At 35.5% G+C, this 26,890-nt stretch overlaps 1 protein-coding gene across 6 annotated transcripts; it reads left to right on the plus strand.

Moving 5' to 3' along the window:
• Positions 1–26,375, plus strand: LOC123016001 (protocadherin-like wing polarity protein stan). Of its 6 annotated transcripts, XM_044416156.1 has the most exons (22): positions 1–228; positions 6,400–8,098; positions 8,177–8,663; positions 11,456–12,221; positions 14,551–16,258; positions 18,290–18,494; positions 18,544–18,821; positions 18,879–20,487; positions 20,538–20,724; positions 21,979–22,759; positions 23,013–23,157; positions 23,207–23,425; positions 23,474–23,694; positions 23,748–24,083; positions 24,143–24,242; positions 24,291–24,403; positions 24,456–24,889; positions 24,933–25,238; positions 25,294–25,308; positions 25,378–25,621; positions 25,675–25,714; positions 25,763–26,375. In XM_044416156.1, exons 2-21 carry the CDS (start codon positions 6,468–6,470, stop codon positions 25,703–25,705), a joined length of 9,816 nt encoding a protein of 3,271 aa, XP_044272091.1. In that variant the 5' UTR covers positions 1–228; positions 6,400–6,467; the 3' UTR covers positions 25,706–25,714; positions 25,763–26,375. The 6 variants fall into 6 exon arrangements, with proteins under 6 accessions (XP_044272091.1, XP_044272089.1, XP_044272092.1 ...); XM_044416154.1 differs by lacking the exon at positions 25,675–25,714; XM_044416157.1 differs by lacking the exon at positions 25,675–25,714 and having other exon boundaries at positions 24,939–25,238.
• The last annotated feature ends 515 nt before the right edge of the window (positions 26,376–26,890 follow it).

Below are 26,890 nucleotides of genomic sequence, written 5' to 3' on the forward strand. Positions count from 1 at the left end.
CTTCAAAATGGCTGCTTGACTACCTGTAAACTTGTGTTTTTAACTCGAAACTGCCAAACAAACCATTTATTTAATCAGAAAAAAATTGCAAAACACCATTAAAGTGAAAAATTTTAGCGATAGAGCCTACTGTGATTTTTTTAGTGACAGTTTTATTCAAAAATCGGTTTTTAAATACCTGTGTCAATGTACTTATGTTGAGGTACAGTCTGTGTTAAAAAAAAACAGGTAAGAGTTTTAAATCTCAAAATATTTTTATTAATAAGTTCAGTATCTTTTATTCCGTATTTTTCAAGTCTAGTCATTATTTGATGAAAAAAGTGGTTCGCAACACTGTGGGTAATAATAATAACAACAATAAAAAAAGGAAACGCGAAAAATTAGATATGCAGATATGTAAAAACGGGAAGCTTGGCTTCCTGAATTATCTCATATGCTAAAATTCCAATTTATTATCATTTATAATTAAGCAATACCCAAGGTTGTTTAATTACATTTTATAGAGCATAAACTCAATTGCAAAAAGCGCGAATGAAAGTAAATACGTCCAATAAAATCGAATTTTAATGAACTCTTCTCTATTAATTGGACATGTCTGATTATATTCAAGACAGTGCACCTAAAACAAAAATGAGTCACCACTTAATCCAAGCGAAACCCTATTCATCCCCACATGTTACACAGGGGTAACATACCTTCTATACAAATTTGACGGTCGATACTATACAAAAAATAAAAGTGCTAGCAGGTATATACCTACTTGAAAAGCTTCTTTCTCAAAAGCTTTTGTTTTTGCACACCCTTCACATAAAAAAGGGATTTGTAATCAGGCTACAAAACCTAGCTTTAGTTGTATTTCAGCTTTGCGGTGTTTCGGGGTGAGTTTTAGCGTTTGCCGCCCAAAACACACCTATAAATTTTTTTCACAATTAAAAAACTTTTACTTTCCGTTATATTGTAAGCTCATTTCTTCTATGATTGATCCGACATGTTTTTACAGTGTTAAATCTTTCATTGCTCACCCAACCTTAACGTTTGTTAACCGAAATCACCTGCTTTGAATATCAAATTGATGGTGAGACAAAAGAGGTTTCAAATACTTAGGTATGTGCTCGCAAATGAAAAATTACGCGTCCGTGAATATTTTTTCGTAAAAATCTCTTTAAATCACCTTCACGTGATGCATGGTACGTAAGAGGTGAATTTATTGCTCTCTCACTAACAATAATTTTAAATGTCAGAATAACCAACCAGTTGAACATAAAAGTAAATAATTAAATTGCCGCAGGACGTTGTAAAATATGTAACTGTAATTTAGAATAGGCTTAATTAGGGAGTTGATTTGATCGGTAGCCGGTAGCCACATTTTTCTTCTGGAATTGATTTATTTTTTCAACATTGCTGCGGACAATTATAATTAAGATAATTGCAAAGGAAGGCATCCATTGAATTACTTAATTTAATTTTCGCAATAATTTATCAAACGAATGTAATCAGCACAATAATGTACAGAGTGTCTTAAGTTAGTTCATCAGATCTTTCAACAAAAATAGAATTAGAAGTCTTACTTAAGTCGCTTTGAACAACATTTAAAGAAATATTGTTAGACATTAAAATTCCAAAATTTCATTATTTTTTTTTCACAGAAAATATTGCAACATGAGTTGCAGGAATTAAAACTAATCTCAGTAATCTCTCATAAAATTAGTTGATCGTGTCTAGCGTCCGTTTGAAAAGCTAGTTCTGCATTGCAACAACTCTATCATACATAAATTTCTCCCTTTGTACCAATAAATCTGTAAACTTCGTAACTGTAGTGAAATTCATTATCTACTTTTGATAGAACAGTTGGAAACTAACTCCAGCTGTTTGCCTTGTAATTATTGGTAGCAGGTGGTAAACAAAAACTTAAACACATTTCGAAACTTCTTTATACCCTAAAGATCATCGTCGAAAAAACCAGAACATCAAACTTGAAACAAAATTAAATCCGAAGCAATTTACTAGAAATTTATAACTGGAATGACATTAAACCGATAAATTGCGCGTTTCCGACATTTCTTTTGGGAGCAGCGTGAGTCCCAGGAGTCACTAACGTTACTAGTTATATACTACATCCTATTGTCAAAATTCGTTATACAGTGTGATTCAGCAAAGTTTTCTTGACTTATTTACAAATATCGAGCGATCAAGATAATTTGTCAACGAGTCGTCTTTGGATCCGAAAACGTATGTCTGTAAAATGTCAAGTAAAATGACAAGTCGAAAGGTAAAATGACATGATCAAAAAGGTGATGATTATAATAACTAAATTTATAATTTATCTACAAAAAGGAACGGTCCTACTCGTATTATTATACGTCGGCGACTAATTCGAGCCCATTTTACCGTTTTATTTGACGTTTCTCGTGAAGTTAGTTCAAAAACAGACATACGTTCTCAGATGCAGCGATGACTCGATTACAAATTATCTTGTTCGCTCGATATATATGTACAAGGTTACGATAAAATAACACACAAAATTCTTAAAACCCAGTTTGAAAAAAAAAACAATTCTGCGGCTTTTAACATGAATTGAGAAAAAATACGTCAAAAATTCATTCATTAACATTTTCTTTATTTTTGAAAAAACAAGATGGGGTGACGAATTACCACTTTTCACAGTATGTAAATGTAGTTTTATTTTTGAAATTCAATAACGGAAAAGTTCTCATAACGTGAATTTGGTATCCCTAATCTTTTTTCCCAATCTTTGGAAGCATCTGATAATTCCAAAATAATCTGTAATAATTAGTCTAGGTTATTTTGACATTTTTACTTTGTTGAAAAAAGCATTTCTGCTTTTATTTAATGTTTTTATTTCACTTTAAAAATGTTTTTTGTAAACTTTAGTTAATTTTGGAAGATGTACATAAAAAACAAAAAAAAATACAGAACATAATAGGCATGATCTTAAATTATTGATTTATTTTACGAACAAGGTTATGATTAGAATTACAAAGCTGTAATTTTAAAACTGTTAATTTGGTTTTTTTACTTTATTTACTGTTATTTTTTGGCTTTAATAGTACAAAGCTTTTTGCAAGGTTTGAGGATGTAGATAATGAAAATTTTATCGTCGTGTACAATATAAAATTTTATTCAATCCTCACTAATTTCGTAGACAATTTGGTCGATATTTATAAATGTCAAAGTAAAATTCAACAATGAAATCTAATGTCAAAGATCGTTAGCAATTAACAACCGCAGATATACAACAATGGATGTATTTTTTTATCATCTAGACTATAAAATTTCATTTTAACATAAAGAAAAGAGTAGATAAAATTCAATTTTAACAAAGAGGATTGAATAAATGATTTTTAATGCGATTGGCCAAAGCAATTTTCGCTAAAACCCCCTGTATGGCAGCTTTGCTTCTGATTACATTCTCGGAATTTAGCTATTGTCCAGTGACATGTGCGGCTTCCTCAACAAATTGCAATCAATAACATCACACCGAGAATCATACGCCTCTTACCAACCCAGAAATTCGTAGATAGGTCGTTAAAAAAATTTCATTCAAAAGTCACTGATTCGTTCGTAATTTAAGCGAAATTCTTCGAATTGCTACAGTAATCATCCTTTCTTCCAAGCATGAATTTAGCGCATTTCCTACATTCTATTCGTTCCTAACTACAAATTAATAACAAGCTAACATCAGTTCCAAGTTTTGATTCGAATTCATTTAATTAAAATGACTCTCTCGTCTCGTGGTGAGTGACTTGAATACCGACTCGTCGAAATTAGCTCTGCTGAATATTTGCGAATCCTCTTTAGGATTAATAAAATGTCAACCCTTTCAGTTGCGCACTCTCATTGGATCTCGTTGGTCACCAAACCGAAATTAAGACGTTATTTCGTGTTTCGTGTGTGTTGGGATCGATAAAACCTGGCCAGGTATATAAACTAATAGCATTTCATTACACGAAGAAATTAATTTCGTACGGAATGTCGGCGTAGGTATTGGAATTTTATGAGAATGCAGAACTACCGGCTTGTTCAGAATTTCGATAAAGCGTTCTTCTGCAAAACATATTTCAATAATTAATTTCCATCCGTTGTGACATTCGGGTTATTTAAATTTTTATGTCAACAAACTAGAAGAACCGCTTCACACACGTGATCTCTTCTTGTTAACACGGCCGATCGACTCGTGTGTCTTTTACGGCTTTTGTAGCGGTCTGTACGTTATAACAACCTGCTAGGAATGTTTTAATATACTGGAATTAGTCCACAACAAAATCGACTTTATTTAGCTTCGTTTCAAAGGCTGAGATCGCGTGATACCATTTAGTTTACCTGAGACTATAATTAAATGCCACCACTGGGAGTATTCTTTTAAAGTATGAGAAAGTTTTGCGACGACTTACAGGATGCACTTTCCTGCACATAGTATAATTTATCAATCTTTATTTGCCATTTTTATCAACATTGCACATACCTAAGCTGTGGGAAAAATGCAACCATAGAATGGAGCAAAAATGCACCAAACAAATTAAGAGTTGTTAGCTTACTTTAGGAAACGCTATTGTTGATTTATTTTCTTTGATGAAATAGAGTTCTAAGCAAAAATAAAAATAATACAACCGTTTTCTAAATTAATTTGTAAGGTTTTTTTGTACAACAGGGGATAAGTATTTGCCATGGAGTAAGCTTTCGTTACGCTTTAGTGTAATATTTTTTTTTATTTAATTTTTGATAACTTTCAAATTGCATTAGTTGATACACAACAATTTCTCACTTTAAACAACAGTATGGAGTCAGTAGTGGTAAAAGTATTGCATAAAAAGTTGCATTTTGTAACACTGTTCTTTGATAAAACAAAAAAATATTAGTTGCTCAAAGTTCTCTCAATATTTTGGTCGATCGTTTACTAATTGTTGTCCGTCATATTTATTACGGTCAGAAGGTAAATGGAGAGCATTTAAACATCTTATGTAGAATTGTTTTCCTTTTAACACAAATCTTGCATATCAAATTTGACTCTTCGCGCTATTTAAAAAAATATTATGGTAGCTTTGTACCTACTTCTAAACAAACTGAATTTCGAAATGTGAAACTTCTCTTATTAACCTTGCATCATATTTCCGTACAATTTGATACACCGTTTTTCTATATTTTTTAGGGACCCTGTATAATAATAATTTTAATGTATAAGGTGCCGGTATCAAATTGTATCTTAAAATCGTTTTAAATCTATGAAAATCGCATTTTTTTAGAATAAAGGAATTATTCAGCCAAAACCCGCTATTTTGAGTTCTGAAGAAATTGTCATTATTACAAAAAATATCTCACAGTTTTTGAAATACAGTCTCCAAGCTTTTAACATTATACAGGATCTTCCGTTTTTATTGTTACTTTAAATAGTTGATAGAATATTCCATTTTAAGACAAAAGTTTTCTATAAACATGTTTCGAAAAATGCTATGTAAGAGAGCTACACCTCTTGAAAGAGGTGCGTTTTTAAATGATTTTTCCCAAAATTTCAGAATAGTTACAATTACAAAATTCCAAGATGTCGAAATTTTTAATCAGAGGCGTCCTAAACGGTAAAACAAATTTCAATTTTAATTGTTATGCTGTTTACGGTTTGTAAGATAAATTTTAAAACTGATTTTACTCAAAATCGGTAAGTTGTATCTGGAAAACGCAAAAGCCTTTTTTGAAAAACTCGGAAATTTGGAATTTCGTTGCTGAAAGTGGCAAGAAACTATAACCAAAATAGTTACTTTTTACCCTAACCTCAACCAGTTTAGAAAGCCCCTGATTAAAAATTTCAACATTTTATCTTTGGATTCGTTTAGATGCATAAAGGTTATCATCTGTACCTACCAAATTTTGTAATTTTATCTTAATTGGTTTAGGAAATATTGGAAAAAACCCATTAAAAGACGCACCCTTTTGATGCTTACGTAGCATTTTTCGATACATGTTCATAGGAAACTTTTGTCTTAAAATTGAATGTTCTATCTCTTGTTTAGATTTGTAACGATAAAAACGGAACAGCCTGTATATTTTACGTACTTGACTGTTTAAAAAAGTACACAAATAAATATACTGAAGACAAAATCTGCATTGAAACACTTAATTTTAATGAACGTTATTTTCATTATTTCGAAAATGAGAGCCTGTAATTGCTATGAATGGAGAAAACAGGTTCCGAAATATACGTTTTAATATAACTGAATTCTTTACTTTCGAAAAAATATCGTACAAAAATGTATGGAATAAAATATACCTCACATCACTGCTTCCAGGATACGCTTTCTAACACACATTATAAATACTGTAATTATAGTTCATCGAGAATAAAAATTTCACGGGAAGTTCTAACGCTACTTTTGATTTTTTTTCCAGGAATATGAAACCACCTTTACCGTTACGATCGCCGAAAATATGAATTATGATGTTGATCACGTTAAAAAATGATTATAACATTTTCTCTCATGGTTGAGAGGCAGTCCACAATTTATCTTTTCTTATTGTTTTATTTTCTCCATTCTGTTTCGAGTTATCTATTATTAATCGATGAAAAGCAACAACCAGGCGATATTATTTTTAATGCTTCGGTCTACCGACTCGGTTCTGAACGAAAATATAAAATAAATGTCCAAAGATCGGCCCCCTTCGTTGAATCTTTAATCTCCGTTCATCCGACAAATGGACAAGTTTCTCTACTCCAAAACCTGCAATGTGATGGTGTCTACTACCCCAATTTATTCACGGTTCACATCGACTCGACATCGAACCGCCTCAAAGACATCGACTACTATAGTCTACCTCTTCGTATCTTCATAATCGGGTCAAAATGCTCGGAAAAAAGCGACGAAAACTGGGAATACCTCCACGAATCTCGCCGCCGAAGAAGCATCAACCCTTTCCTCACCCAAATTCACCCATCTGTCAAAGAACGCATAACGCAAGCCAAGCAATGGATCTCCGAAACTTTCGCTTCTTTCGCTATCCCCACAACCGGCAAATGGCAGAAAATCTGCCTTCGCCAATCACAATTCATAAACTCAATCTCGGCTTTCCTTCCGAGGACCATAAGCGAATTTTGCTCCGTCACTTTTCACTACGTGAGCGACGATAGATTTAAAATCGAGCACAGCCAGGGCGACTTGGTGGCTAGTGGAGACGAATGCATCGTTGAACCTTTATGGAAAATCACAGTTCTCTTCTCAACACATTGCCACGACATCAAAATTTTAAACTCTGAACATCGGCTCAAAATCGTCTACCACCATCAAATTTTTAACGATACGGATATAGCTAAGCGAGTCCGGAGGGAACTTCGCAACCAATCGCCTTTCTTTGAGAAACCACTCTACGTAGCAAGTGTGCTCGAGGAGTGCGACCCCGGAGTCGTGGTCACTAGTGTCAAAGCTCGTGACCCGGAAAATAGCCCTATAAGTTACTCCATGTCAAGTTTGCTGGACTCGAGGACTCAAGGGATGTTCGATATTGACCCGAAAACAGGGACCATAACCACAAAAGTGAAACTAGACCGCGAGATGGTCGATGTTCACTACTTTAGGGTGACAGCAATGGATGATAGTTTTCCGCCAAGAAGTGGGACCACAATGCTCCAAATAAATGTCTTGGATGCCAATGACCATGCCCCCACTTTTGAAATGAATGAATACGATGCCAGTATCAAGGAGAGTGTCAGTGTTGGCTCTACTGTTATCACACTAAAAGCCACCGACCAGGATGTTGGGAAAAATGCCGATGTTGAATATTCGATTCAGAGTATTAATGGAGGTGGCATTTCGTCAGAAGAGGACGATAATAAAGCTTTTAAAATTGACCCCAAAACTGGGATTATCACAACTAGACTAATGCTAGATAGGGAAACAACCGAGGTTTACACTTTGATAGTCGCAGCTACGGACTTAGCAAGTCCCCAAACCGCCCGGAAGTCCTCAAGTGCCAGCGTTGTGATACATATCTTAGATGATAATGACAATTACCCTCAATTTTCAGAACGCACTTATACTGTAGCACTAGACGAAGACATTGACTGGAGCTCGAACCCAGTTATAGCTCATATCAAGTAAGTATCAAAAATTTAAGGTTTAGCAAGTACTAGTTTTTGAATTTTTGATTACACTACAAAATCGAAATTTTCCAGAGCCACCGACGCCGATCAGGGTAACAACGCCGCAATCCGATACGCGATAATCAGTGGCAATACCCAATCGCAATTCGCTATTGATAGTTTAACAGGGGACGTTTCCTTAGTCAAGCCTTTGGATTATGAAACTTTGCGTAGTTATCGACTGGTTATAAGAGCCCAAGACGGCGGGAGTCCAGCAAGGTCGAACACTACTCAATTGTTAATTAACGTAAAAGATGTTAACGACAATGCACCGAGGTTTTATACATCGTTATTTCAAGAGAGTATACAGGAGAATGCGCCTGCGGGATATAGTATTGTTAAAGTGCAAGCCTACGATGCTGATGAAGGGCCGAATGCTGATATAAAATATACAATTGCACCGAGGGACTCGATTGGGGCTAGCACGGAAGATTTTCCGTTGACGGTTGATTCGCATACGGGATGGATCACGACAACCAAGGAGTTGGATCGCGAGGATCAGTCCAAGTTCATGTTTCAGGTAATGTTTCATGTTTATCAAATTTTACCGATTTCATATTTAATAATACTGATAAAGAAATGAATTATTTATTATTAGAAAATATTAGTAAGTCTTATACAGGGTTTTTAGAACTCGCGCCCCAGAGAAAAATGCTATTATGTAAGGTAGGATACCAAGAACATGTTTATCAAATGTTTTATGTTTATCAAATTTTACCGATTTCATATTTAATAATACAGATAAAGAAATGAATTATTTATTATTATTAGAAAATATTAATAAGTCTTATACAGGGTGTTTTAGAACTCGCGCCCCAGAGAAAAATGCTATTATGTAAGGTAGGATACCAAGAACATAGAAAACATGTTAAAATAATTGTGCCTATAAAAATTACAAAATTATGGGGTTTTAAATTTTGCACTTTGACTATTTATTTCTGTTGGAAAAATAATTTTTCCAAATTTTTTGCTACAGGCTATTAGAAGAGGAAATAAGGAAGCTGTAACCTAAATTGTAACTATTTTTAAAGTTTTTTGTGGCTTTCATTGGCAAACATTTTGTACTTTTATTAAACAATTATAAAAAAAACATTTGCAAGATCATCAGTAACATCACAAGCACCTTTTTTAAATATTGTACACTTACATACAGCGTGATTCAAGAGGATTACTCGAGTGGTTTTTTGAAACATTGAATTACTCTAAAATTTACAAATTAAAATGTTATACCAACTTTCCTTAGGCAAAACGGAAAATGCAAGTTTAATATTATTTTTTTGTTAATTAGGGAAGGTACAGTTGGAGACAAAATACTTTGGTCGTCAATGTCACTTGAGTGATATTAAATTGTAAAGCATGTTTTAGGACTGTTAACTATATTTTTAGCTAATTAGTTGACAAGTTGTACATATTTTTGATAGAAAGATATAATAGCTGTCATTAATTTGAAATTGTCATTCATTAAAGCTTGAATTACATTAAGGTGTCAGAAAAGTGACGACCAAAGTATTTTGTCTCCCAACTGTAATTTTGTATTTTATTAGTAAGAAACGTTAAAACATGCATCTAGGATATTAAAAATAAATAGAATCAAAAACAATAAATAAAACATAGAAAAAACCCTTCTCAAATGTGGAGTTTTTCTGAAGGTGTAAAGTCGGCAACAGCACATCAAAAATTTGTTGGTTTTTATAGTAACAACAAATGTTTCAAATCACTGACTGTACGCACAAGGTGGTTTAAAATGCACTGCATCGTTGCCAATTTGTCTTGAATCTTCAAAGATTCATATTTTCAAAACTAACATTGTACGACCCTTTTGAATCACCGTGTCTTTATTACTACTATTTTATTTTTGTAAATGTTGTTCGATTAAATTTCTACTTAAAGTGACCTGTGAGTTTGTAATTAAGTTGGCAACAATGAATTATGCAAAGACAGAAAAGATGAAAATTTCTTTGATCAGGGAGAGTTCGAGTGAACAAGGCAGAAAATTGCAATATTTTGGCTCTTTGACTGGATTTAGGTCCTTTTCCATTGCTTTGGGCGTTTTTTTCTGAACATTTTGCACATTTGGCGCGTCTTAGATCTAAAATGTTCTTCAGTCAATTTCAAAGAAAACCTATTTGATAAATATTTTTTACACTCAAAAAAATCTAATAAAGGTTCAAAATTTTAAGACACAAAAATCTAAAATAGGTATTACAGTACAATTTTTAAGATGTAAATTACGAGCGGAAGATAATTCAATAATTAAAATGACAATGATTTTTGAATGAAGATTTTCTATTGTTTTTATGAAGTTTTTTGAAATTTTTAAAAAATTGAAGAAATCGAATATTTTAAAATCGATCTAAATGACTAATAAATGACGTTTTTTGTACTCATGTGAAGGTTCATGGACCACGTAACATACATAAATCGTTGATTAGTCAATTAAAAAAATATATTTTGTATTTTGCATCATCGATTTTAAGTGAGAAATCTAAGAAATTGGAAGTTATAAATTCTAACGAAATTTTTTTCTTCCTTGGTTGATTTGGCCAATTTTTTACAATCAATAAATGGTCGAAATAAATGATTTTTTAGTAATATGCAAAAAATCCTAAATTTGATTTTCTAGTCATAAAATCACGCGGCGAACACGATATCAAGTCTTATATCTTCTGGCTAGATTTTGATCTTTGAGGTCATGATAGGAGTATATACAGAGTGATTCTTAAATAGACCGACAAAATTTTATCCTTGGTAGGTAGTATCAAATGAGTACATTCTGGAAAAAATATTTAAAAAATTCTTTGTTTAATCGTTCTCCAAATAAAATTTATTAGAGTTATTTTTGAGATAAAGCGTACGCCACTGATGTGTTTGTAAATAGCACGGCCTCCTAGATTAATAATAGTCTATTATCAATCTAGGAGGCCGTGGTAAATAGTATTAGCACAGGTAGTGGAAACCATGGTATTAATTTGATGAAAATGTACTTGATCATTGCAACAATTCATAAACGCCGGAAGTGGCACGGATCATGGGGGTTTTGCCCCTAAAAGGTATAAACGTAAAAAGCGTACAGTTTGTCTTCGTTTATCGTTGGGAAGCTCTGATAAAATTTTGTCGGTCTATTTAAGAATCATCCTATATCAATAAAAAGTTTCGTACTCGTATCAATCAAAAAAGTAATTAATTTCAATTCATTTAATAAAATTTGTTTTGACTATCTTGCTAAAATAAACGGAATAAACTCCGGTTTAAGTTTTTTTACGAGAAACGATCTTTACTCTAACAGTAGCTGAAGGACACCTTTGCTCTCAGGTGATAGCCACTGATCAAGGCACCCTTCCGCAATCCGCCAGCGCTAGCGTCATTATTACCGTTCAAGACGTAAACGACAACGACCCCGTGTTTGAGCCAAAAATCTACGAATCTGTCGTCTCCGAAGACGACCCTCCTGGCACTCCCGTGGCCACCGTCACCGCTACCGACGCCGACGAAGACGCTCGTCTTCACTATGAACTTACTAACGGCAACACCCGCGGCCGTTTTGCCATCACCTCCCAAAACGGTCGAGGAGCCATCACCATAGCTCAACCCCTGGACTACAAACAAGAAAAACGCTACATTTTGACGGTCACAGCGTCGGATTCGGGTGGACGGACAGACACAGCCACTGTCTACGTCAACATAACCGACGCTAATAACTTTGCACCGGTTTTTGAAAACGCCCCGTATACGGCAAGCGTGTTCGAGGATGCGGCGGTTGGTACCACTGTTCTGGTGGTTTCGGCGACGGATAATGATGTGGGTTTGAACGCACAAATTACGTATAGTTTGGGGGAGGATGGGGACCATCCGGCCGAGTTTACCATCAATCCGCAAACAGGGGCTATTATTACGACGAAGACACTCGATAGGGAGACCACGAGTGGATATTTGCTGACGGTGACGGCGCGAGATGGGGGGAACCCCCCGTTATCTGACACCACAGACGTAGAAATATCCGTGACAGATGTTAACGATAACTATCCAGTATTTAAACAAGCGGCGTATTCAGGGAGTGTTCTCGAAGATGCCCTTGTGGGTAAGTTAGATTTTTATAAATTTCTCAATGAATTTTTAGTATTTAACAAAATTTTCAAAGTACGAGTATGTTGCTATTAAGAAAAAGAAACATTTTTTTTGACAAACTGTCACATTTTTCTAGTTCTTTATACAGTGCGATCAAAAAGTCTTTCTATCAAGTAGGCGTCCTAGTTGAGGACGTATGTTGCATGGCAGTTCGTATGTTATGTAGATGTCAAAAAATTATTTTATAAAAATTAAAACATTGAGCTAATTAAATTGAATTATTCTATGAAACGTCTCAAAACAAACAAATGAGATCTTGTTGGTGTTTATTCATAAAAATCGTTCACCACGGTTTCCTGTCCATAATTTACATAAAAAATATTTTGACATTTCTCATTTGTCATTGTGACATTTTATCTTCCACAGACATACGTTTTAAATTTATACGCTTGCTTGATAGACAGACTTTTTGATCGCACTGTACTTAATTCATTAATTATTCAAGAATTAGTTTTTTAGAAAGTAAATAATTTAAGCAAAAAAAGCTTGGTTTCATATTTTTGTTTACTCTGTATACGGATAGAATAGATCCTTGAAAATTTGTAGTCTTAACAAGTTTTTAACAAAAAAATGTGTGGCATAATTTCAACCACAATTACCCTTCTACAAATGAGAATAGATAGCATAGTATTTATTGACCCATCTCAAAATATAAAAAAGTTACAGCTTTTCAAAAATCAGCAAGAAAAAATTCTGGAATATGCCGAAAAAAAAGTTATAACTACAAAACTGGAAGGGCCCCATTGCCACCGGAAATGTATAGCTCATTTATTTCGCAAAACACGCCTAAAAATCACAAAAATAGAATGAAATCAATGTTATTTTGTTTGTTTCACTCGATTTTGTTTGTTTTCGAGCGAATTTGAAAAAACACTACTAAATTGAACTAAATTCTTAAGTCATTTGTAAGATTAAAATCAGACCGAATGAAGAATTCATCAAATTAAGTTGGAAATTACATTTTTTTTATTTTTCGATTTTGCACGTTTTTCAACCAGAAACATAATTATTTTGTGAATTTTTATATTCACATTCACATATTACAAAATTTTCTTTAGAAACAAGCTGAGAATTTATTAAATTATACAAAAATTAATGTATTTCTGATTTGTTAAGCACGTTTTAGAGATAAAAGCAAACTTTTGTCGAAAAATCTGCCTCTCAACTAAATGAAAAATCAACAAATCGAAATTGATATTATTTTTGCTTGTTTCGATCGATTTAGTTCGTTTTTGAGCAAGAGATTCATTTATTTTGCAAAGTCTTACCAAAATACACCTAATAATTACAAAATAAGTCGACATTGATGTTGTTTTTGTTTGTTTCACTCAGTTTAGGCTAGTTTTGAGCAAAAGTGTGGCAAAAATAAGGCGAAAAAAAAAGCTTTTCGGTTATTGTAATTTTTATTTTCATAGCTAAAGAAAAAATGACAACAAATAAAAATAATTTATTGAGCTTATATAAAAACACGTACATATTGCTGACATTATTGTTTCGAAAAATCGACGTCAAAAAACGTCAATTATAATGACAATAAAGCGTGGCTTATATCGACATTTTTTGAACTGACGAATTTGATGTCCAAAATTCTGTATCTGCAAATGTAATGCCCCTAGTGCAAATTATCGACATAATTCTAATTTAAAAATTTAAAATTAGAATCAATTTGGCATGCAAGAGGGGTATTTTGCAGGATATTTCTCAAACAAAATTTACAAAAACAATGTTTTTATTGTGAGAAATTAAAAAAAAATGTCAATTTTGTCAATTATGTCAATCAAATCCTTCAAATTTTTGAGATTCATCCAATCAGATTTGCGGTAATTTAGCACACGGGCAAATTATTGATAATTTGCACACGTGCTGAATTATCGCGTGATTTGAATCTGATTGGATAAATCTCAGAAATTTTAAAGATATATTTGATTGGCTTAAATTTTGTGAGGGAAATAGTCGGATAAACGATAACAAAAATATTTCCAGAAAATCATTTTTTCATACCGATTTTTGGAAAGCTGTAATTTTTCTATTTTTTGAGGTGAGTCAATAAATACTACTGAAATCAAAAATAATTCTCATTTGCAGAGGGAAATTCGTGGTTAAAATTATATCATATGTTTTTGAATCACCAGATATTTATATTGTATTGTATATCATTAGATTGTATTGTATTTTTTGAGTTACTGAGAAATGCAGAATTTTTATAAACATAAAACTCACCACTGCAATACTGCAAATAGTGGTCGGTGACCCTGTTGCCAAATTTATAAAAAAAATTCCAGGCACCTCTGTCGTGCAAGTATCCGCAACGGACGCCGACGTCGGCCTCAACGGCAAGATCTCTTATTCCCTCAGCGAAAAAGACAAAGAAGACGGTTCCTTTGTCATCGACCCCACAAGTGGTGTCATTCGTACTAACAAAGGCCTCGATCGTGAATCAGTCGCCGTATACGAGCTGGAAGCCTATGCTATAGACCGTGGATCCCCGACTTTGAGCAGCTCAGTGCCTGTGACAATCCACATCGACGACATCAACGACTCACCTCCGGCCTTCGATTCGGACAAAATCGTACTCTACATCGCCGAAAACAGTCCGATTGGATCAACAGTAGGGGAAATTCACGCAAAGGATCCTGACGAAGGTGTCAATGCTATTATCCAGTATTCGATAATTGGGGGCGAGGATAGCCAGAGTTTTTCTTTGGTAACTAGACCCGGATCCGAAAAGGCCGACTTGCTAACGATGACCGAACTCGATTACGAAAGTCCGAAAAAGAAATTTGATTTGATTATTCGGGCGGCAAGTCCCCCGTTACGCAGCGATGCCCACGTTGAGATAATTGTGACAGATGTTAATGATAATGCACCGGTTTTGCACGATTTTTTGGTCATGTTTAACAACTATAGGGATTTTTTCCCAACTGGTCCAATTGGCCGAATCCCTGCTTTCGATGCCGATGTTTCAGATAAGTTGCATTATAGGATTTTATCAGGAAATAATGCGAATTTGGTAGCACTGAATGAAAGTACAGGTCAGATTCAATTGTCACCACAACTCAACACCAATGTTGCCAAAATGGCATCTATGGAGGTTTCGGTCACTGATGGAGTGAATGAAGTCAAGGCAATCATGCAATTATCAGTCAGACTCATCACTGAAGAAATGTTATACAATTCGATAACAGTCCGACTCAACCAAATGACAAAAGAGGCATTTTTGTCGCCCCTTCTTGGTTTCTTTATGGACGGACTCGCAGCCATAATTCCGTGCCCTAAAGAAAACATCTTCATTTTTAGCATTCAGGACGACACTGACGTCGACGCAAAAATCCTCAATGTGAGTTTTTCGGTCCGGAGGCCTGACGTCCCCAAGGAGGTCTATTACACTCCACAATTCCTCAAAGAAAAAGTCTACCTAAATCGAGGCATTCTCGCCCGACTATCAACAGTACAAATCCTCCCTTTCGACGATAACCTTTGCGTGAGGGAACCCTGCCTCAACTACGAAGAATGCCTCACTGTTCTCAAATTCGGAAACGCGTCCGATTTCATCAGCAGCGATACTGTTTTGTTTCGACCTATCTACCCAGTCACAACGTTCACTTGTCAGTGTCCCAAAGGCTTCACGGGGTCTAAAGAACACTACTTGTGTGATACCGAAGTAAATTTGTGTTATTCGTCGCCGTGTCAACATAACGGAACTTGTAAAATACGCGAGAGTGGTTATACGTGTGTTTGTACTCATGGTTACACGGGACCAAATTGTGAGGTTGAGCTTTCAGATGATCCCTGCAATCCGAGTATGTGTAAATCGGGAAGTACGTGTAGTCCGAAAAATGGTAAATCGTTTATTTGTGAAGAGTGTTCGTTGGATGCCGGGAATGAGCATTATACTTCGATGTGTGAGTTGAAGACGAGGAGTTTTACTAAAAGTTCGTTTTTGACGTTTCCGAGTTTGAAGCAGAGGCATAGGTTGCATCTAAGGCTAAGGTAAAGTGTTAGAACAAAGGGGAATAAATTTGAAGTTTCGGTGTGGTTTTACTATGCATAGAAATCGATTTAAGGTGCTAAAAAATGCTATACATATTAAATTAGGTATTTAGAAACAATTTAGTGTGCTTAAAAAATGAAACATTCAAATAAGTATACAAATTAAGTTTGATTCTGAGAGTAGAAAAAAAATAGGTATCTATGTATAAAGTATACTAAAATGGAGCTTTAGAAGACGATTCGTTATTAAGGACGAGGCTACGAAGGAGCTCTAAGACTACCTACTATGACACCATTTTTAAAAACAGTCTTGCATCGTCTACATAGGTATAACAATGCATACCATACGTTTATCTTTTATAGTATAGCGTGCGAAACAAAACAAATATCTATGTACTATACGGAAATGTATTATTTCCTGATAATAATTTAGAAAAAAAAAGAGAACTGAGTCTTTACCATACTTATTTCCAAAACTTCAGAAACATTGGTTTGCTAAATACTCTTAAATCGTTTTGTTGCTCATCTTTTACACTTGTTTTATGTTATTTAACCAAATAGGTCACATTTATTACTTTGGCAACCTTGACTTTCAAAAGCAAACATCAAACTTTTATAGACAATTGTTATTCATTTGCGACGGGTGACTGCTGATTGTCCTTACCTGAAACATTTTGATATAACAAAATAATTATAAGGATTACCAATAATTTACTGTTGCCAATAGAATTTTGTTGTCACCCAGTACAAAAAAATAAACTAATAGAAACAGTTGTGTCTCAAATTTCAATTCTGCAAAAAAAAAACAGTAAGGTCACTTTTAAAACTAAGTGTGGTTTTCTCAAATTTTTCCAATAAAAATTAAAAGGAGTTTGGAATTCGCATTCAATGGGGTACTATACTATAAAAAAAGAAGGCAAAATTTAGGTTTATATTATTCTTCGTTGTTAAATAGCAATATAACTAAAAATCGATTTTCAATTAAGCTGTAATTTTTTAAATAAATGAGATTTAAACAAGTGGTTTTTGAGCCACTGCATTTAAACGGTATTACAATGCGCGTTTGATGACGTCGGGCCTCCCCGTCCAATCAGCAAACGCAGCGCTATTTTGTCTCTCTTACCGTCGACTTTCTTCCATCGCATCGCAGACTGGAGCTTGGGTTAGAGCTGTCGGCTTTGGCTGATTTTGCGCGTTCGTCAGGGTCTGCTCACGTCATCATTAGGCGCAAACATGGTGTGTTTGAAAGTGTGTTTATTTTGCACCAACTTCAACATTTTTTTTTCGCCTTAAATGCACGCTTTCGCAAAAAACAAAAAACACGGGTATATTATTTTTTTATGTAGATTTAACTTAGACAATAAAAAAATATAGTATAGTACCCCATTACTGGAAATAAAATAGAAATAAAAAACAAAGAATTAAAAAAAATTAAATAAAAATTAAAAAGAATAAAAAAACAAGAAAATTTTAAATAAAGTGGAAATTCGTGCACAGTGTAATTTCCCAGGAGATATGTGTTGAACTTCTATGGTGAAAGTTTTAGAGGAATAACAAAACATACAGTTCATTCAATTGCAACTTTAAGAGTAAAAATAGGAATCAAGGAATTTGTTTTTGTCAAGAAAACACTCAAATTCATTCAATTCCACTTTATTTTAAGATTAAAAATCGGTATTTTATTTATTTTATTACCACGGGAATAAGGTATCTACCACATTAATTAAATTATTAATCAAAAACGAGGGAATAAAGCAAGCATCACTTTATTTCCTGGTGGGAAGAAACTTGTTTTATTTCTCGGAAATTATTTGATTTCATTGACGTTAAGTAAAAACCCCTGGATCTGATCTAATAATAATCAAAAACCGTGTTTTTTATTGTATTAATAAAAAATCTTTGTCGCCTTAACCCTCTCGAAATGAAATCGTCTTATAGTCCCATTTCCAAAAACTAAAACAATAACACACCAGAGACTTCTCACATAACACCCCACCCCAGAAAATCTAATCAAAATCTTTTTTCTCATAGATTTGCTACACAATCTCGCAACGGCTTACTTCTCTACAACGGCCGTTATAACGAACTCCACGATTTTATTTCCTTAGAGATCGTTAATGACCAAATTCAATTTTCCTTTTCTCTTGGCGGCAACGTAACAAAAGCCGTTGCCTCAATATCTGGCGGGATTTCTGACGGCAATTGGCATTCAGTCACCGTCTCGTATTACAATAAAGTAATAAAAATTAAACTAAAGTCACCACAAACCTAATTAAATTTTTTAGACGGTCACTGTATCAATTGATGATTGTGACACAGCTTTGGCTTTGAAACATGGAAAGGAATTAGGCGGAAAATGGGCCTGTGCTGGCTTTGCCGAATATCATTTGGAACCACGTTGTGCCTCACTTACCGAAACGTGTCACAGATTTCTAGATTTGACGGGACCTTTACAACTAGGGGGATTACCCTCCTCGTCGAATAATTTTCAAACGAAAAATCGGTATTTCGAAGGGTGCATTTCAGAATTACAAGTCGATTACAAGTTTGTAGACTTGAACAGGTAACGTCAACGTATTTTATTTTCTAATTGTGCGGAAAATAACGCCAAAAATTGTAGTTTTGTAACCGATAATGGGACGACTCCTGGATGCCCAGAAAAACGTTCATTTTGTAATCCCAATCCGTGCAAAAATGGTGGCGTTTGCAAAGAAGGATGGGCTATGTTTCGATGTCTGTGTCCTAGTGGCTATGGAAGTAAAGATTGTAGTGAATTGATTAGTCAACCATGGCATTTTTCGGGCGATGGTACTCTTTCATTTAACCCACTTTTGAGACCCATCCAACTTCCATGGCTTAACTCTTTGTCAGTTAGGACGTTACAAGAAGACACATTTTTAATGTCCATTCAAGTGGGTCAGAATAGTTCAGCAGTGATTTCCCTACAAAACAGTTTTCTTCTTTATTCTTACAACGGCGAATCTTTTTCAATTCCAACTAGAGAACTTTCAAATGGGGAGTGGCACCATATTGAAATCACGTGGCTAGGTACTGAAATAAAATTGTCTATTGATTACGGAGAGCACGTCTCAGTGGTACCTTTCACTGAAAAAATTCAAGGATTATACATAGGAAAAATTTTGATTGGAGGCCCTGACAACTCATATAGTAGCCTAAATGCCGGTTATAATTATTTGGAAGGTTGCATCCAAGATGTTCGCATCGGCAGCCACCAAACAATTCTAAACCGACCCACTGTAACCGAAAATGTAGAAGAAGGTTGTCCGGCACTAACCGAATGTCAAAACGACTGTCCCTCCTCTTCGAAATGTGTGACAAAATGGGGAAAATCTTCATGCAACTGCCACGATGGCCACGTTGGACCTTTATGTATTCCAGTGTGTGATGTCAGTCCTTGCGAATCTGGAACCTGTGTTGCAACTAATCTTGACCCCAAAGGCTACAAATGTCACTGCAACTCGTCTGAATTCTCGGGTGAATACTGCGAAAACAAGATGGCGCAACCGTGTCCGTCTAGTTGGTGGGGATATCCGGTTTGTGGTCCTTGCCACTGTGATGTGGAAGCCGGTTATAACCCCGACTGTGACAAACAAACCGGTCAGTGCCACTGTCGCGAAAACCACTACCAACCCAAAGGAACCACCAAGTGTATCCCTTGTGATTGCTACCATATCGGGTCATTCAACAGCCAGTGTGACCACGAAACTGGGCAATGTATGTGTCGAGACGGAGTCATAGGTCAGAAATGCGACTCTTGTCCCAATGCGTATGCAGAAGTGACGCTTCAAGGGTGCGAGGTGGTATACGATGGGTGTCCCCGGAATTCTGCAAGTGGGATTTGGTGGCCCAGGACGGCTTTTGGGGGAGAAGCCGTCGAGAGTTGTCCCAAAGGGACACACGGGAAAGCTTCCCGGGTTTGCGATGATGATTCCGGGGGGTGGCAAAAGCCGGATTTGTTCAATTGTACTTCGGATCGATTTGTGGATTTAAGACAGCAATTAAGTAATATTGAGAGAGGGGATTTGCAAATGAATACATTTGTAGCGATTAAGCTAGCCTTGGATCTTTATAAAGCCACTAATGTCACTCCGGTTTTGTATGGGGCCGATGTTTTGGTTACTTTTGACTTGGTTAAAGAATTATTAGGATATGAATCGAGAATGCATGGGTTGAATTTGACTCATAGTCAAGATAAGGATTACATCCATGTAAGAATCTGATTGGTTGTAATTAAAATCGGTAATTAATTTTTTTTCAGAACATCGTACATTCGGTTGGGGTGGTTTTAGATGAGAAATATTTAAATCATTGGATAAGAATTAAACAATTGACTGGCGACGGGGCTGAAAATCTGATCGGAGTTATTGAAAATTATATCAATATTCTTTCAATTAGCCAACACGACACATACACCAACCCCTTTGAAATCGTTTCACCAAACATGGGTAAGTCATAGTTTCACGCAAAACATGGACTAAATTATCACATGTTGTTCCACGTCAACTTGAAGCAAAGTATTTGTAGCGGGTTTTTGAATATTTAAAACATCCCTAAAAATCTTCAACAGCTGAGATTAATACAAGGTGATTTCAAAGAATATGCATCACACATTTTAACAGGAGAAAGTAGAGGAGAGTAGAGCTCAAAAGAAGTCAAAATAACTCAACTTGCTTTAACTGAATGTTTACAGTTTTTGAAATACAGAAGGTTTTGTTCCTCAAAATCTATTAGGTACATTGTTTAAAAAAAAAAATAGTCAAAACCAACAAAAGTATACACAGCAAAAAAGTGTCATAAAATAATCATGAGACGGTAAAAATTTTGGATCCATTTTTTTGAAGATATCACCGAGTTTCTTCAAATGGCACCGACTACTAACAATGTAAAGTAAGAAAGTCTTCAAAAAGTTTAAATTAACATAGTGAGCGGCAAAATTATGGGATAATCTTATTAAAACTTAAAATGTTTTGTTTTGGCAAAAATGATCAAACAGGTCAATTTTCTTTTGAAAAAATTACACAATTTTTAACTTGATTGAAAGTTTTACCCTTTTTGGTTTTTGAGTAATGACGTCATTGGCATTTTTTTAAACAGAAACCTCTTAATTATTTTTAGCCAATTCGATAGATCTTTTAATTGCCGAAATGACAATACTAAAATATTAAATATTACGTAAAGTTTTTGAAACAAAGCTCACCATTTTAAATCAAGTTGAGAATTTTGTATTTTTTAAAAAGACCATTGACTTGTTCGAGCATTTTTGTTAAAATAAAATATTTTCAGTTTTAATAAATAAGACTATTCCATAATTTTTCCGCTCACTGTATTGTAATTTTTTGGCAATATTTACAAAGCCAAAATGGATGTTGCAGCCTCTATATTTCAGAAACTGTAACATTTGGATAAGGCAAGTTTAGTTATTTTCACTTCTTTTGAGCTCTTCTATCACCTGTTAAAATATTTGCACATATGTACTTTAAATAAAGTACATTCCGAGTACATTTTAAAATAAATTGCATAAAATTAAATTGCGAAAATTGTAGAAACAATAAATTATTTATTATTAAGAAGCTCTGTTAAAGTGGAACAGTTTGATTTAGGCGAAATAGTCATTGTGTGAAAACTAAAACGCAATTTTGTTCACGTTTTGCGTAAAAGTTGACACTGTCTAATAAAATTTTTAATGAATATTATTCCAGTTTTGGGTTTGGACGTCGTAACCCCCGAGTCCCTCTACGGCTACGAACCGGACTCGATCCCTTCCTTGCCGACCGATCCCAACTACACCACCGAGCGTGTCATCCTCCCCGACACATCCCAATTCCTCCAAGATACCCCTCAGAAATCCTACGGTCCTCTCGTCGCCTTTCCCAAATACAACAACTACCTCCTCGACAAAAGTAAATTTGATCAAACCACCCGAATTCTAATCCCTCTCAAACTCCTGGGGATCAAACCCGTGGAACACGGCGAATTGATCACAAAACACTCACTTCCGGATGTCGGCGCTGTGGTCAGCTATGCACAATACAAACAAGCGAATTCGCTCTTTCCAGAAAAATACGATGATTCAGTCGTTCGGAGATGGGGGGTGGATATCACAATTGGGTCGCCGCTGATCTCAGTTGGAGTGTTAGTCCCGGAATACGTAGATGCAGTCATGAGGACGACAACCCCGAAAAATATCATTTTTGAAGATGTTAAACTACCCGAAATCGATTTGAGCCAACAGGATATGTTCCCGAGGAAGGTTGTGGTCGAACCAGAAGTGAAAGTGCACGAAAATGATCCGATTTATCTAAAATCGACGCAGCCAAGGCGGAAAAGAGAGCAAAGATTAACTCGGAAGTTGCTATACAAGAGTTTATCAGGGATTGCTTTGAAAATTCCAGTCAAGTTGCAGATTTGGTTGGATTCAAATAAAACGCTGTTTAATGAACGGTCGAATCCGCAGTGTGTTCATTGGTCGACTATTCGAGGGTAAAAATAATATTAAAAGTACAGTGTTGGTGAAAACGTCGCAAGCTAAATTAAAATGCATCCAACTAAAATAACAGAATCTCTAAAAGTCAGTTAGTTTCTTGCTGAAATAAACACAATTATGACTTGATTATTCAATTTTGCTGGTTTTTTAATTTTGTAAATGCACTGGGATAATTTTGTTTTAAATTAAAGCGCTTGTGGCTTTTTTATCAAACACCCTTTAACACAGATAAAAATTAAATTCTTTTAGATTTGGGGAATGGTCACGTGTTGGGTGCCGGACTGAAGTCGGCGATGATTGGTTTGATACTTACGACCAAAAACCACCAATTGTGAACTGTACTTGCAACCATTTGACCACTTTTGCAGTCCTTGTCGACGTTGTTGATTTAGAAGTATGCAACTTTATCGACTTTTGTACCAACCTAATCAAATTTCTTGCAGTACATTCCCGAACCATCTCTACTCGAGGACATTTCAAGCTACAGCTGTTTCGCTATTTCTCTACCTCTCCTTCTCGCCGCCTACCTCATTCTAGCTTTAATCCGAGGCTTACAAACCAATTCCAACACAATACGGAAAAACCTCGTACTTTGCGTATTTCTAGCCGAATTATTGTATTTCATAGCCTTGAAAGCGCGCAGGCCTATGGTCAGCAGTGATGTAAGTCGATCGTGGACTGTCACCAGTATCGTAATCGCAACTTTTCAGCTTCCATGTAAACTGGTGGCCATTGGTTTACATTACTTGTGGCTAGCGTCGTTCTTTTGGATGCTAGTCGATGCATTACATTTATACAGGATGTTGACAGAGATGCGTGATATTAATCATGGTCCGATGCGATTTTATTATAGCATGGGGTATGTAGTACCCGCTGTTGTCGTGAGTTTGGCTGTAGGGGTGCGAGCCCACCAGTATGGCAACTATTACTTGTAAGTACCACCAACTTAACCAAAAATAAAACACTGATTTTTCAAAATTGCAGCTGTTGGGTGTCATTATACGAAAGCGTCGTTTGGAGTCTTGTCGGACCGATCTGTCTTCTAGTTTTAATCAATCTTTTGATTTTGATAATGGCAATACGGGCAGCGTTTACCCTACAAGACCATGTACTTGGGTTTGGTAATTTGCGGACTCTACTGTGGGTCTCCGTGGTCTCTTTACCACTACTGGGGGCTACTTGGATTCTTGCATTGTTGGCAGCGTCTGAAAGACATCCACTTTTGACACCGTTTTTGTCAGCTGCTGTTTTAATACATGCAGCATTTTCACTCGCCGGCTATTGTTTTGCAAATAATAGAGTCCGACAAAATTTAATTAGGTAAGATTTTTGTCCTCAACTTATTTAATTCTAAATAAATTTTATTTGGGTTTGGATAGGTCTATAATGCGTTGTATGGGTAAGAAAGTGCCATTACTCGAGACCACATCAGTGGTGGGTGTTCCAAGTACAAGCAGTCAGAACATTAGTGGCCAATCGGTAGGTACCATCTCTTCTAGAAATGTTTTTAATACAAATATGTCACAGAGATCCGCTTTGGCTTACCATTCGACCATCGATCCAACTCGCCGCAACATCGGCATTTCAACCTCCAGTACGACATCACGTTCGACTACTAAAACCAGCTCGAGCCCTTACAGGTAATTCTATAACCGACTCTCTTAAAACCCATAAACGATCAATTTTTTTCAGGAGTGACACCCATTTGCGTCACACCAGTACCAGTACTTCGAATTACAACTCAACAAGTGACGTCCCTTCATACATGAGAGGCTTCGAGCAGGAAACGGGACTTCACCGACACCGAGAAATACCGGAAGAGACCGAACGGCGCGAACGTCGAGCTGATAGCGACTCAGACTCGGATGGTTCCGAAGGACGGAGTCTCGATTTGGCTTCAAGTCACTCAAGCGATGATGATGAGTCCAGTACACGGAGACACCGGACTCGAGGAGGTACCCGGCAAGGGTACCTTCCGAACATAACCGAACATGTTGTTTCGCGGTGTGGTACTCCACCATCGCTCAATGTGGTCACCAACTCGCAATTATTTCCCTCTGTTCAGCCAGGGTATGGCTCCAGGTGGTCCAGTCAGCTGCCAGAAGCTTACCTATCTAATCCAAATGGTAGCCGAAAAATAGGAAACTGTAATTTTACTAAGTAATTTAGTTCCAGAAGTGGGAAGATGGTCGGCTGAGACAGCCTCAGATAATGAGTTCTGTCACAAAACAAACTCACCCAACCCCTTGCCTAACCCCGACGTTACCCCTGAAACATGTCTGCCAACTTTACAATCGGAACAATATATGGTGCGCACCCATTATGATAATCATTACCCCAATAACCAATTCAAGAGCGACTACTTATCAAAAATGATGCATCATGAAAATATGAATTTCCAAGATTATGTAGAACGGGGGTCCGACATTGATGATAAGCATCACATAAGTGATAAATATCTATTCCCGTATACAGGTAGGTCAAAAAATCGTAACTGACTTGAATTTAAATAAAGTTTATTACATGCTAGACGATCCGCTGAAAGGTTTGTATCAAGTGTTTATGTGCAACAACGCTTATATAATGTTTATGCTACTCATATTTTGTTTTTTAGCGGAAGAGGACCACGTGACGAGTCATAACAATTACATACACCCTTCGAGTCGTATTATGTCACCGGTGACCAATGATATAAATAATCCAGGAATGGAGTACCATGGTTCTCATATGGGGTCGCGCATTGGGTCGGTACTTGGATCAATGCATGGATCTGTTTGTGGTAGTGTTAGAGGTTCGCCTTCGCCTCTGATGCCACCCGTATCCATGATCCATTCAACCCATCCACCAGAACCACCTCAGTAAGTTTTAGAACAATTTCGCTTTTAATTTTTCTTTATTAACAATTGTTTAGCTGGTGTTGGGAATATGGCATTAACAAATAATTGGCTTTGGTAAGATTTTGTCGTTTTTGTATTGTTTTTATTGATCCCTCTCTTTAGGAAAGAAGATAAAAACGAAGAAACTTCAGTCTGACGAGGAGATTAATTTCGTGTACAAATAAGTTATTTATTGTTATTTTTTGACTTGTTTTTTGTATATGTTTCCGATAAAAGACTGTGTATGTATAATTGTAACAATCTTTGACATTCCGAATTTATTTAGTAAGGGAGCTTTACAATGCACTTAGAATCCTAGGTAATAATTGTAATTGCCATCATATATTACATACATTATTTAATAGTAGTTATTAAGTAGATTTTAGCTGATTCATTAGCCATCAGAGGAGAAGACTAAGGTATTTTTTACGCCATAAATGATTTTATTTGCGTCGAAACAAAATTGAAAATATTTTTGTGTAAATTTTGTAAGAAACCTGTGCCTAAAAAGCTTTTTTATATAAAACTTTTTTTTGTATAAATGGTCGTAACACTAAGATATTTTGTAAGATCTCAGTATTTATTTAGCTTAGGAATTTTGTATGACACTACCCAAACGTACTAGATGTATTTTATTTCAATATTTTGACTGTGCAATTTCTACATTCCAATTTTTTATACACTCTTGGACTCAGATATATTGTGATTTTTATTTTATTAAATTTTCTCAAAGAAATTGTGGCTAATTTACCTACTCCTTCCCCAAATACAAAACAAAACTTATAATTTTCCGAAAATACTTTACTGTTTAGCGACTTGTACTTGATTTGTATTATGTATTGACAAATTCCTAACTAAAATTGTGTCGATTGTGAACGAATTACAACACACTCATCACCGCCAACTATGAGGACAAATTTAAATAAACACCCGTTATTTAATAGCTATTTACGGTATACCGGACTAGGCCGGTAAATTTTATCTACCAGACTCGTTTGTACTATGTAAACGGTAGTTACCTTTACAGTATCTTTAAAAAAATTGACGGGGATCGAAATGTAGGGTTTAGATCACAGAACGGTTTAGAATCGCCACTGGTTTTCTCGACTTTATGTCAATCATGTGACCTTTGTGCGACACTGCCTTCAGCGTGGAATTCAAAATTTAAAAATATATAGTTTTTTAGAAAAAATAAAAAGTCACACACTTTTAAATCTTTCAGTTGTTTCTTTCCTCCTTTTTATCCTTCAA

The sequence above is a fragment of the Tribolium madens genome, unplaced genomic scaffold (assembly GCF_015345945.1).
Source record: "Tribolium madens isolate multiple individuals breed KSU strain unplaced genomic scaffold, Tmad_KSU_1.1 Scaffold_19;HRSCAF=116;Tcas5.2_LG9, whole genome shotgun sequence".
In the NCBI taxonomy this organism is placed as follows: Eukaryota; Metazoa; Arthropoda; class Insecta; order Coleoptera; family Tenebrionidae; genus Tribolium; species Tribolium madens.

Excerpts from the sequence above, each read along its gene's own strand:
- LOC123016001 (XM_044416154.1), top strand. The coding sequence starts at position 6,468 with ATGATTATAACATTTTCTCTCATGGTTGAGAGGCAGTCCACAATTTAT. Across the intron at positions 18,495-18,543 it reads CCGTCTCGTATTACAATAAA|ACGGTCACTGTATCAATTGA; the intron begins GTAATAAAAATT and ends TAAATTTTTTAG. Across the intron at positions 24,243-24,290 it reads AGAACATTAGTGGCCAATCG|AGATCCGCTTTGGCTTACCA; the intron begins GTAGGTACCATC and ends AATATGTCACAG.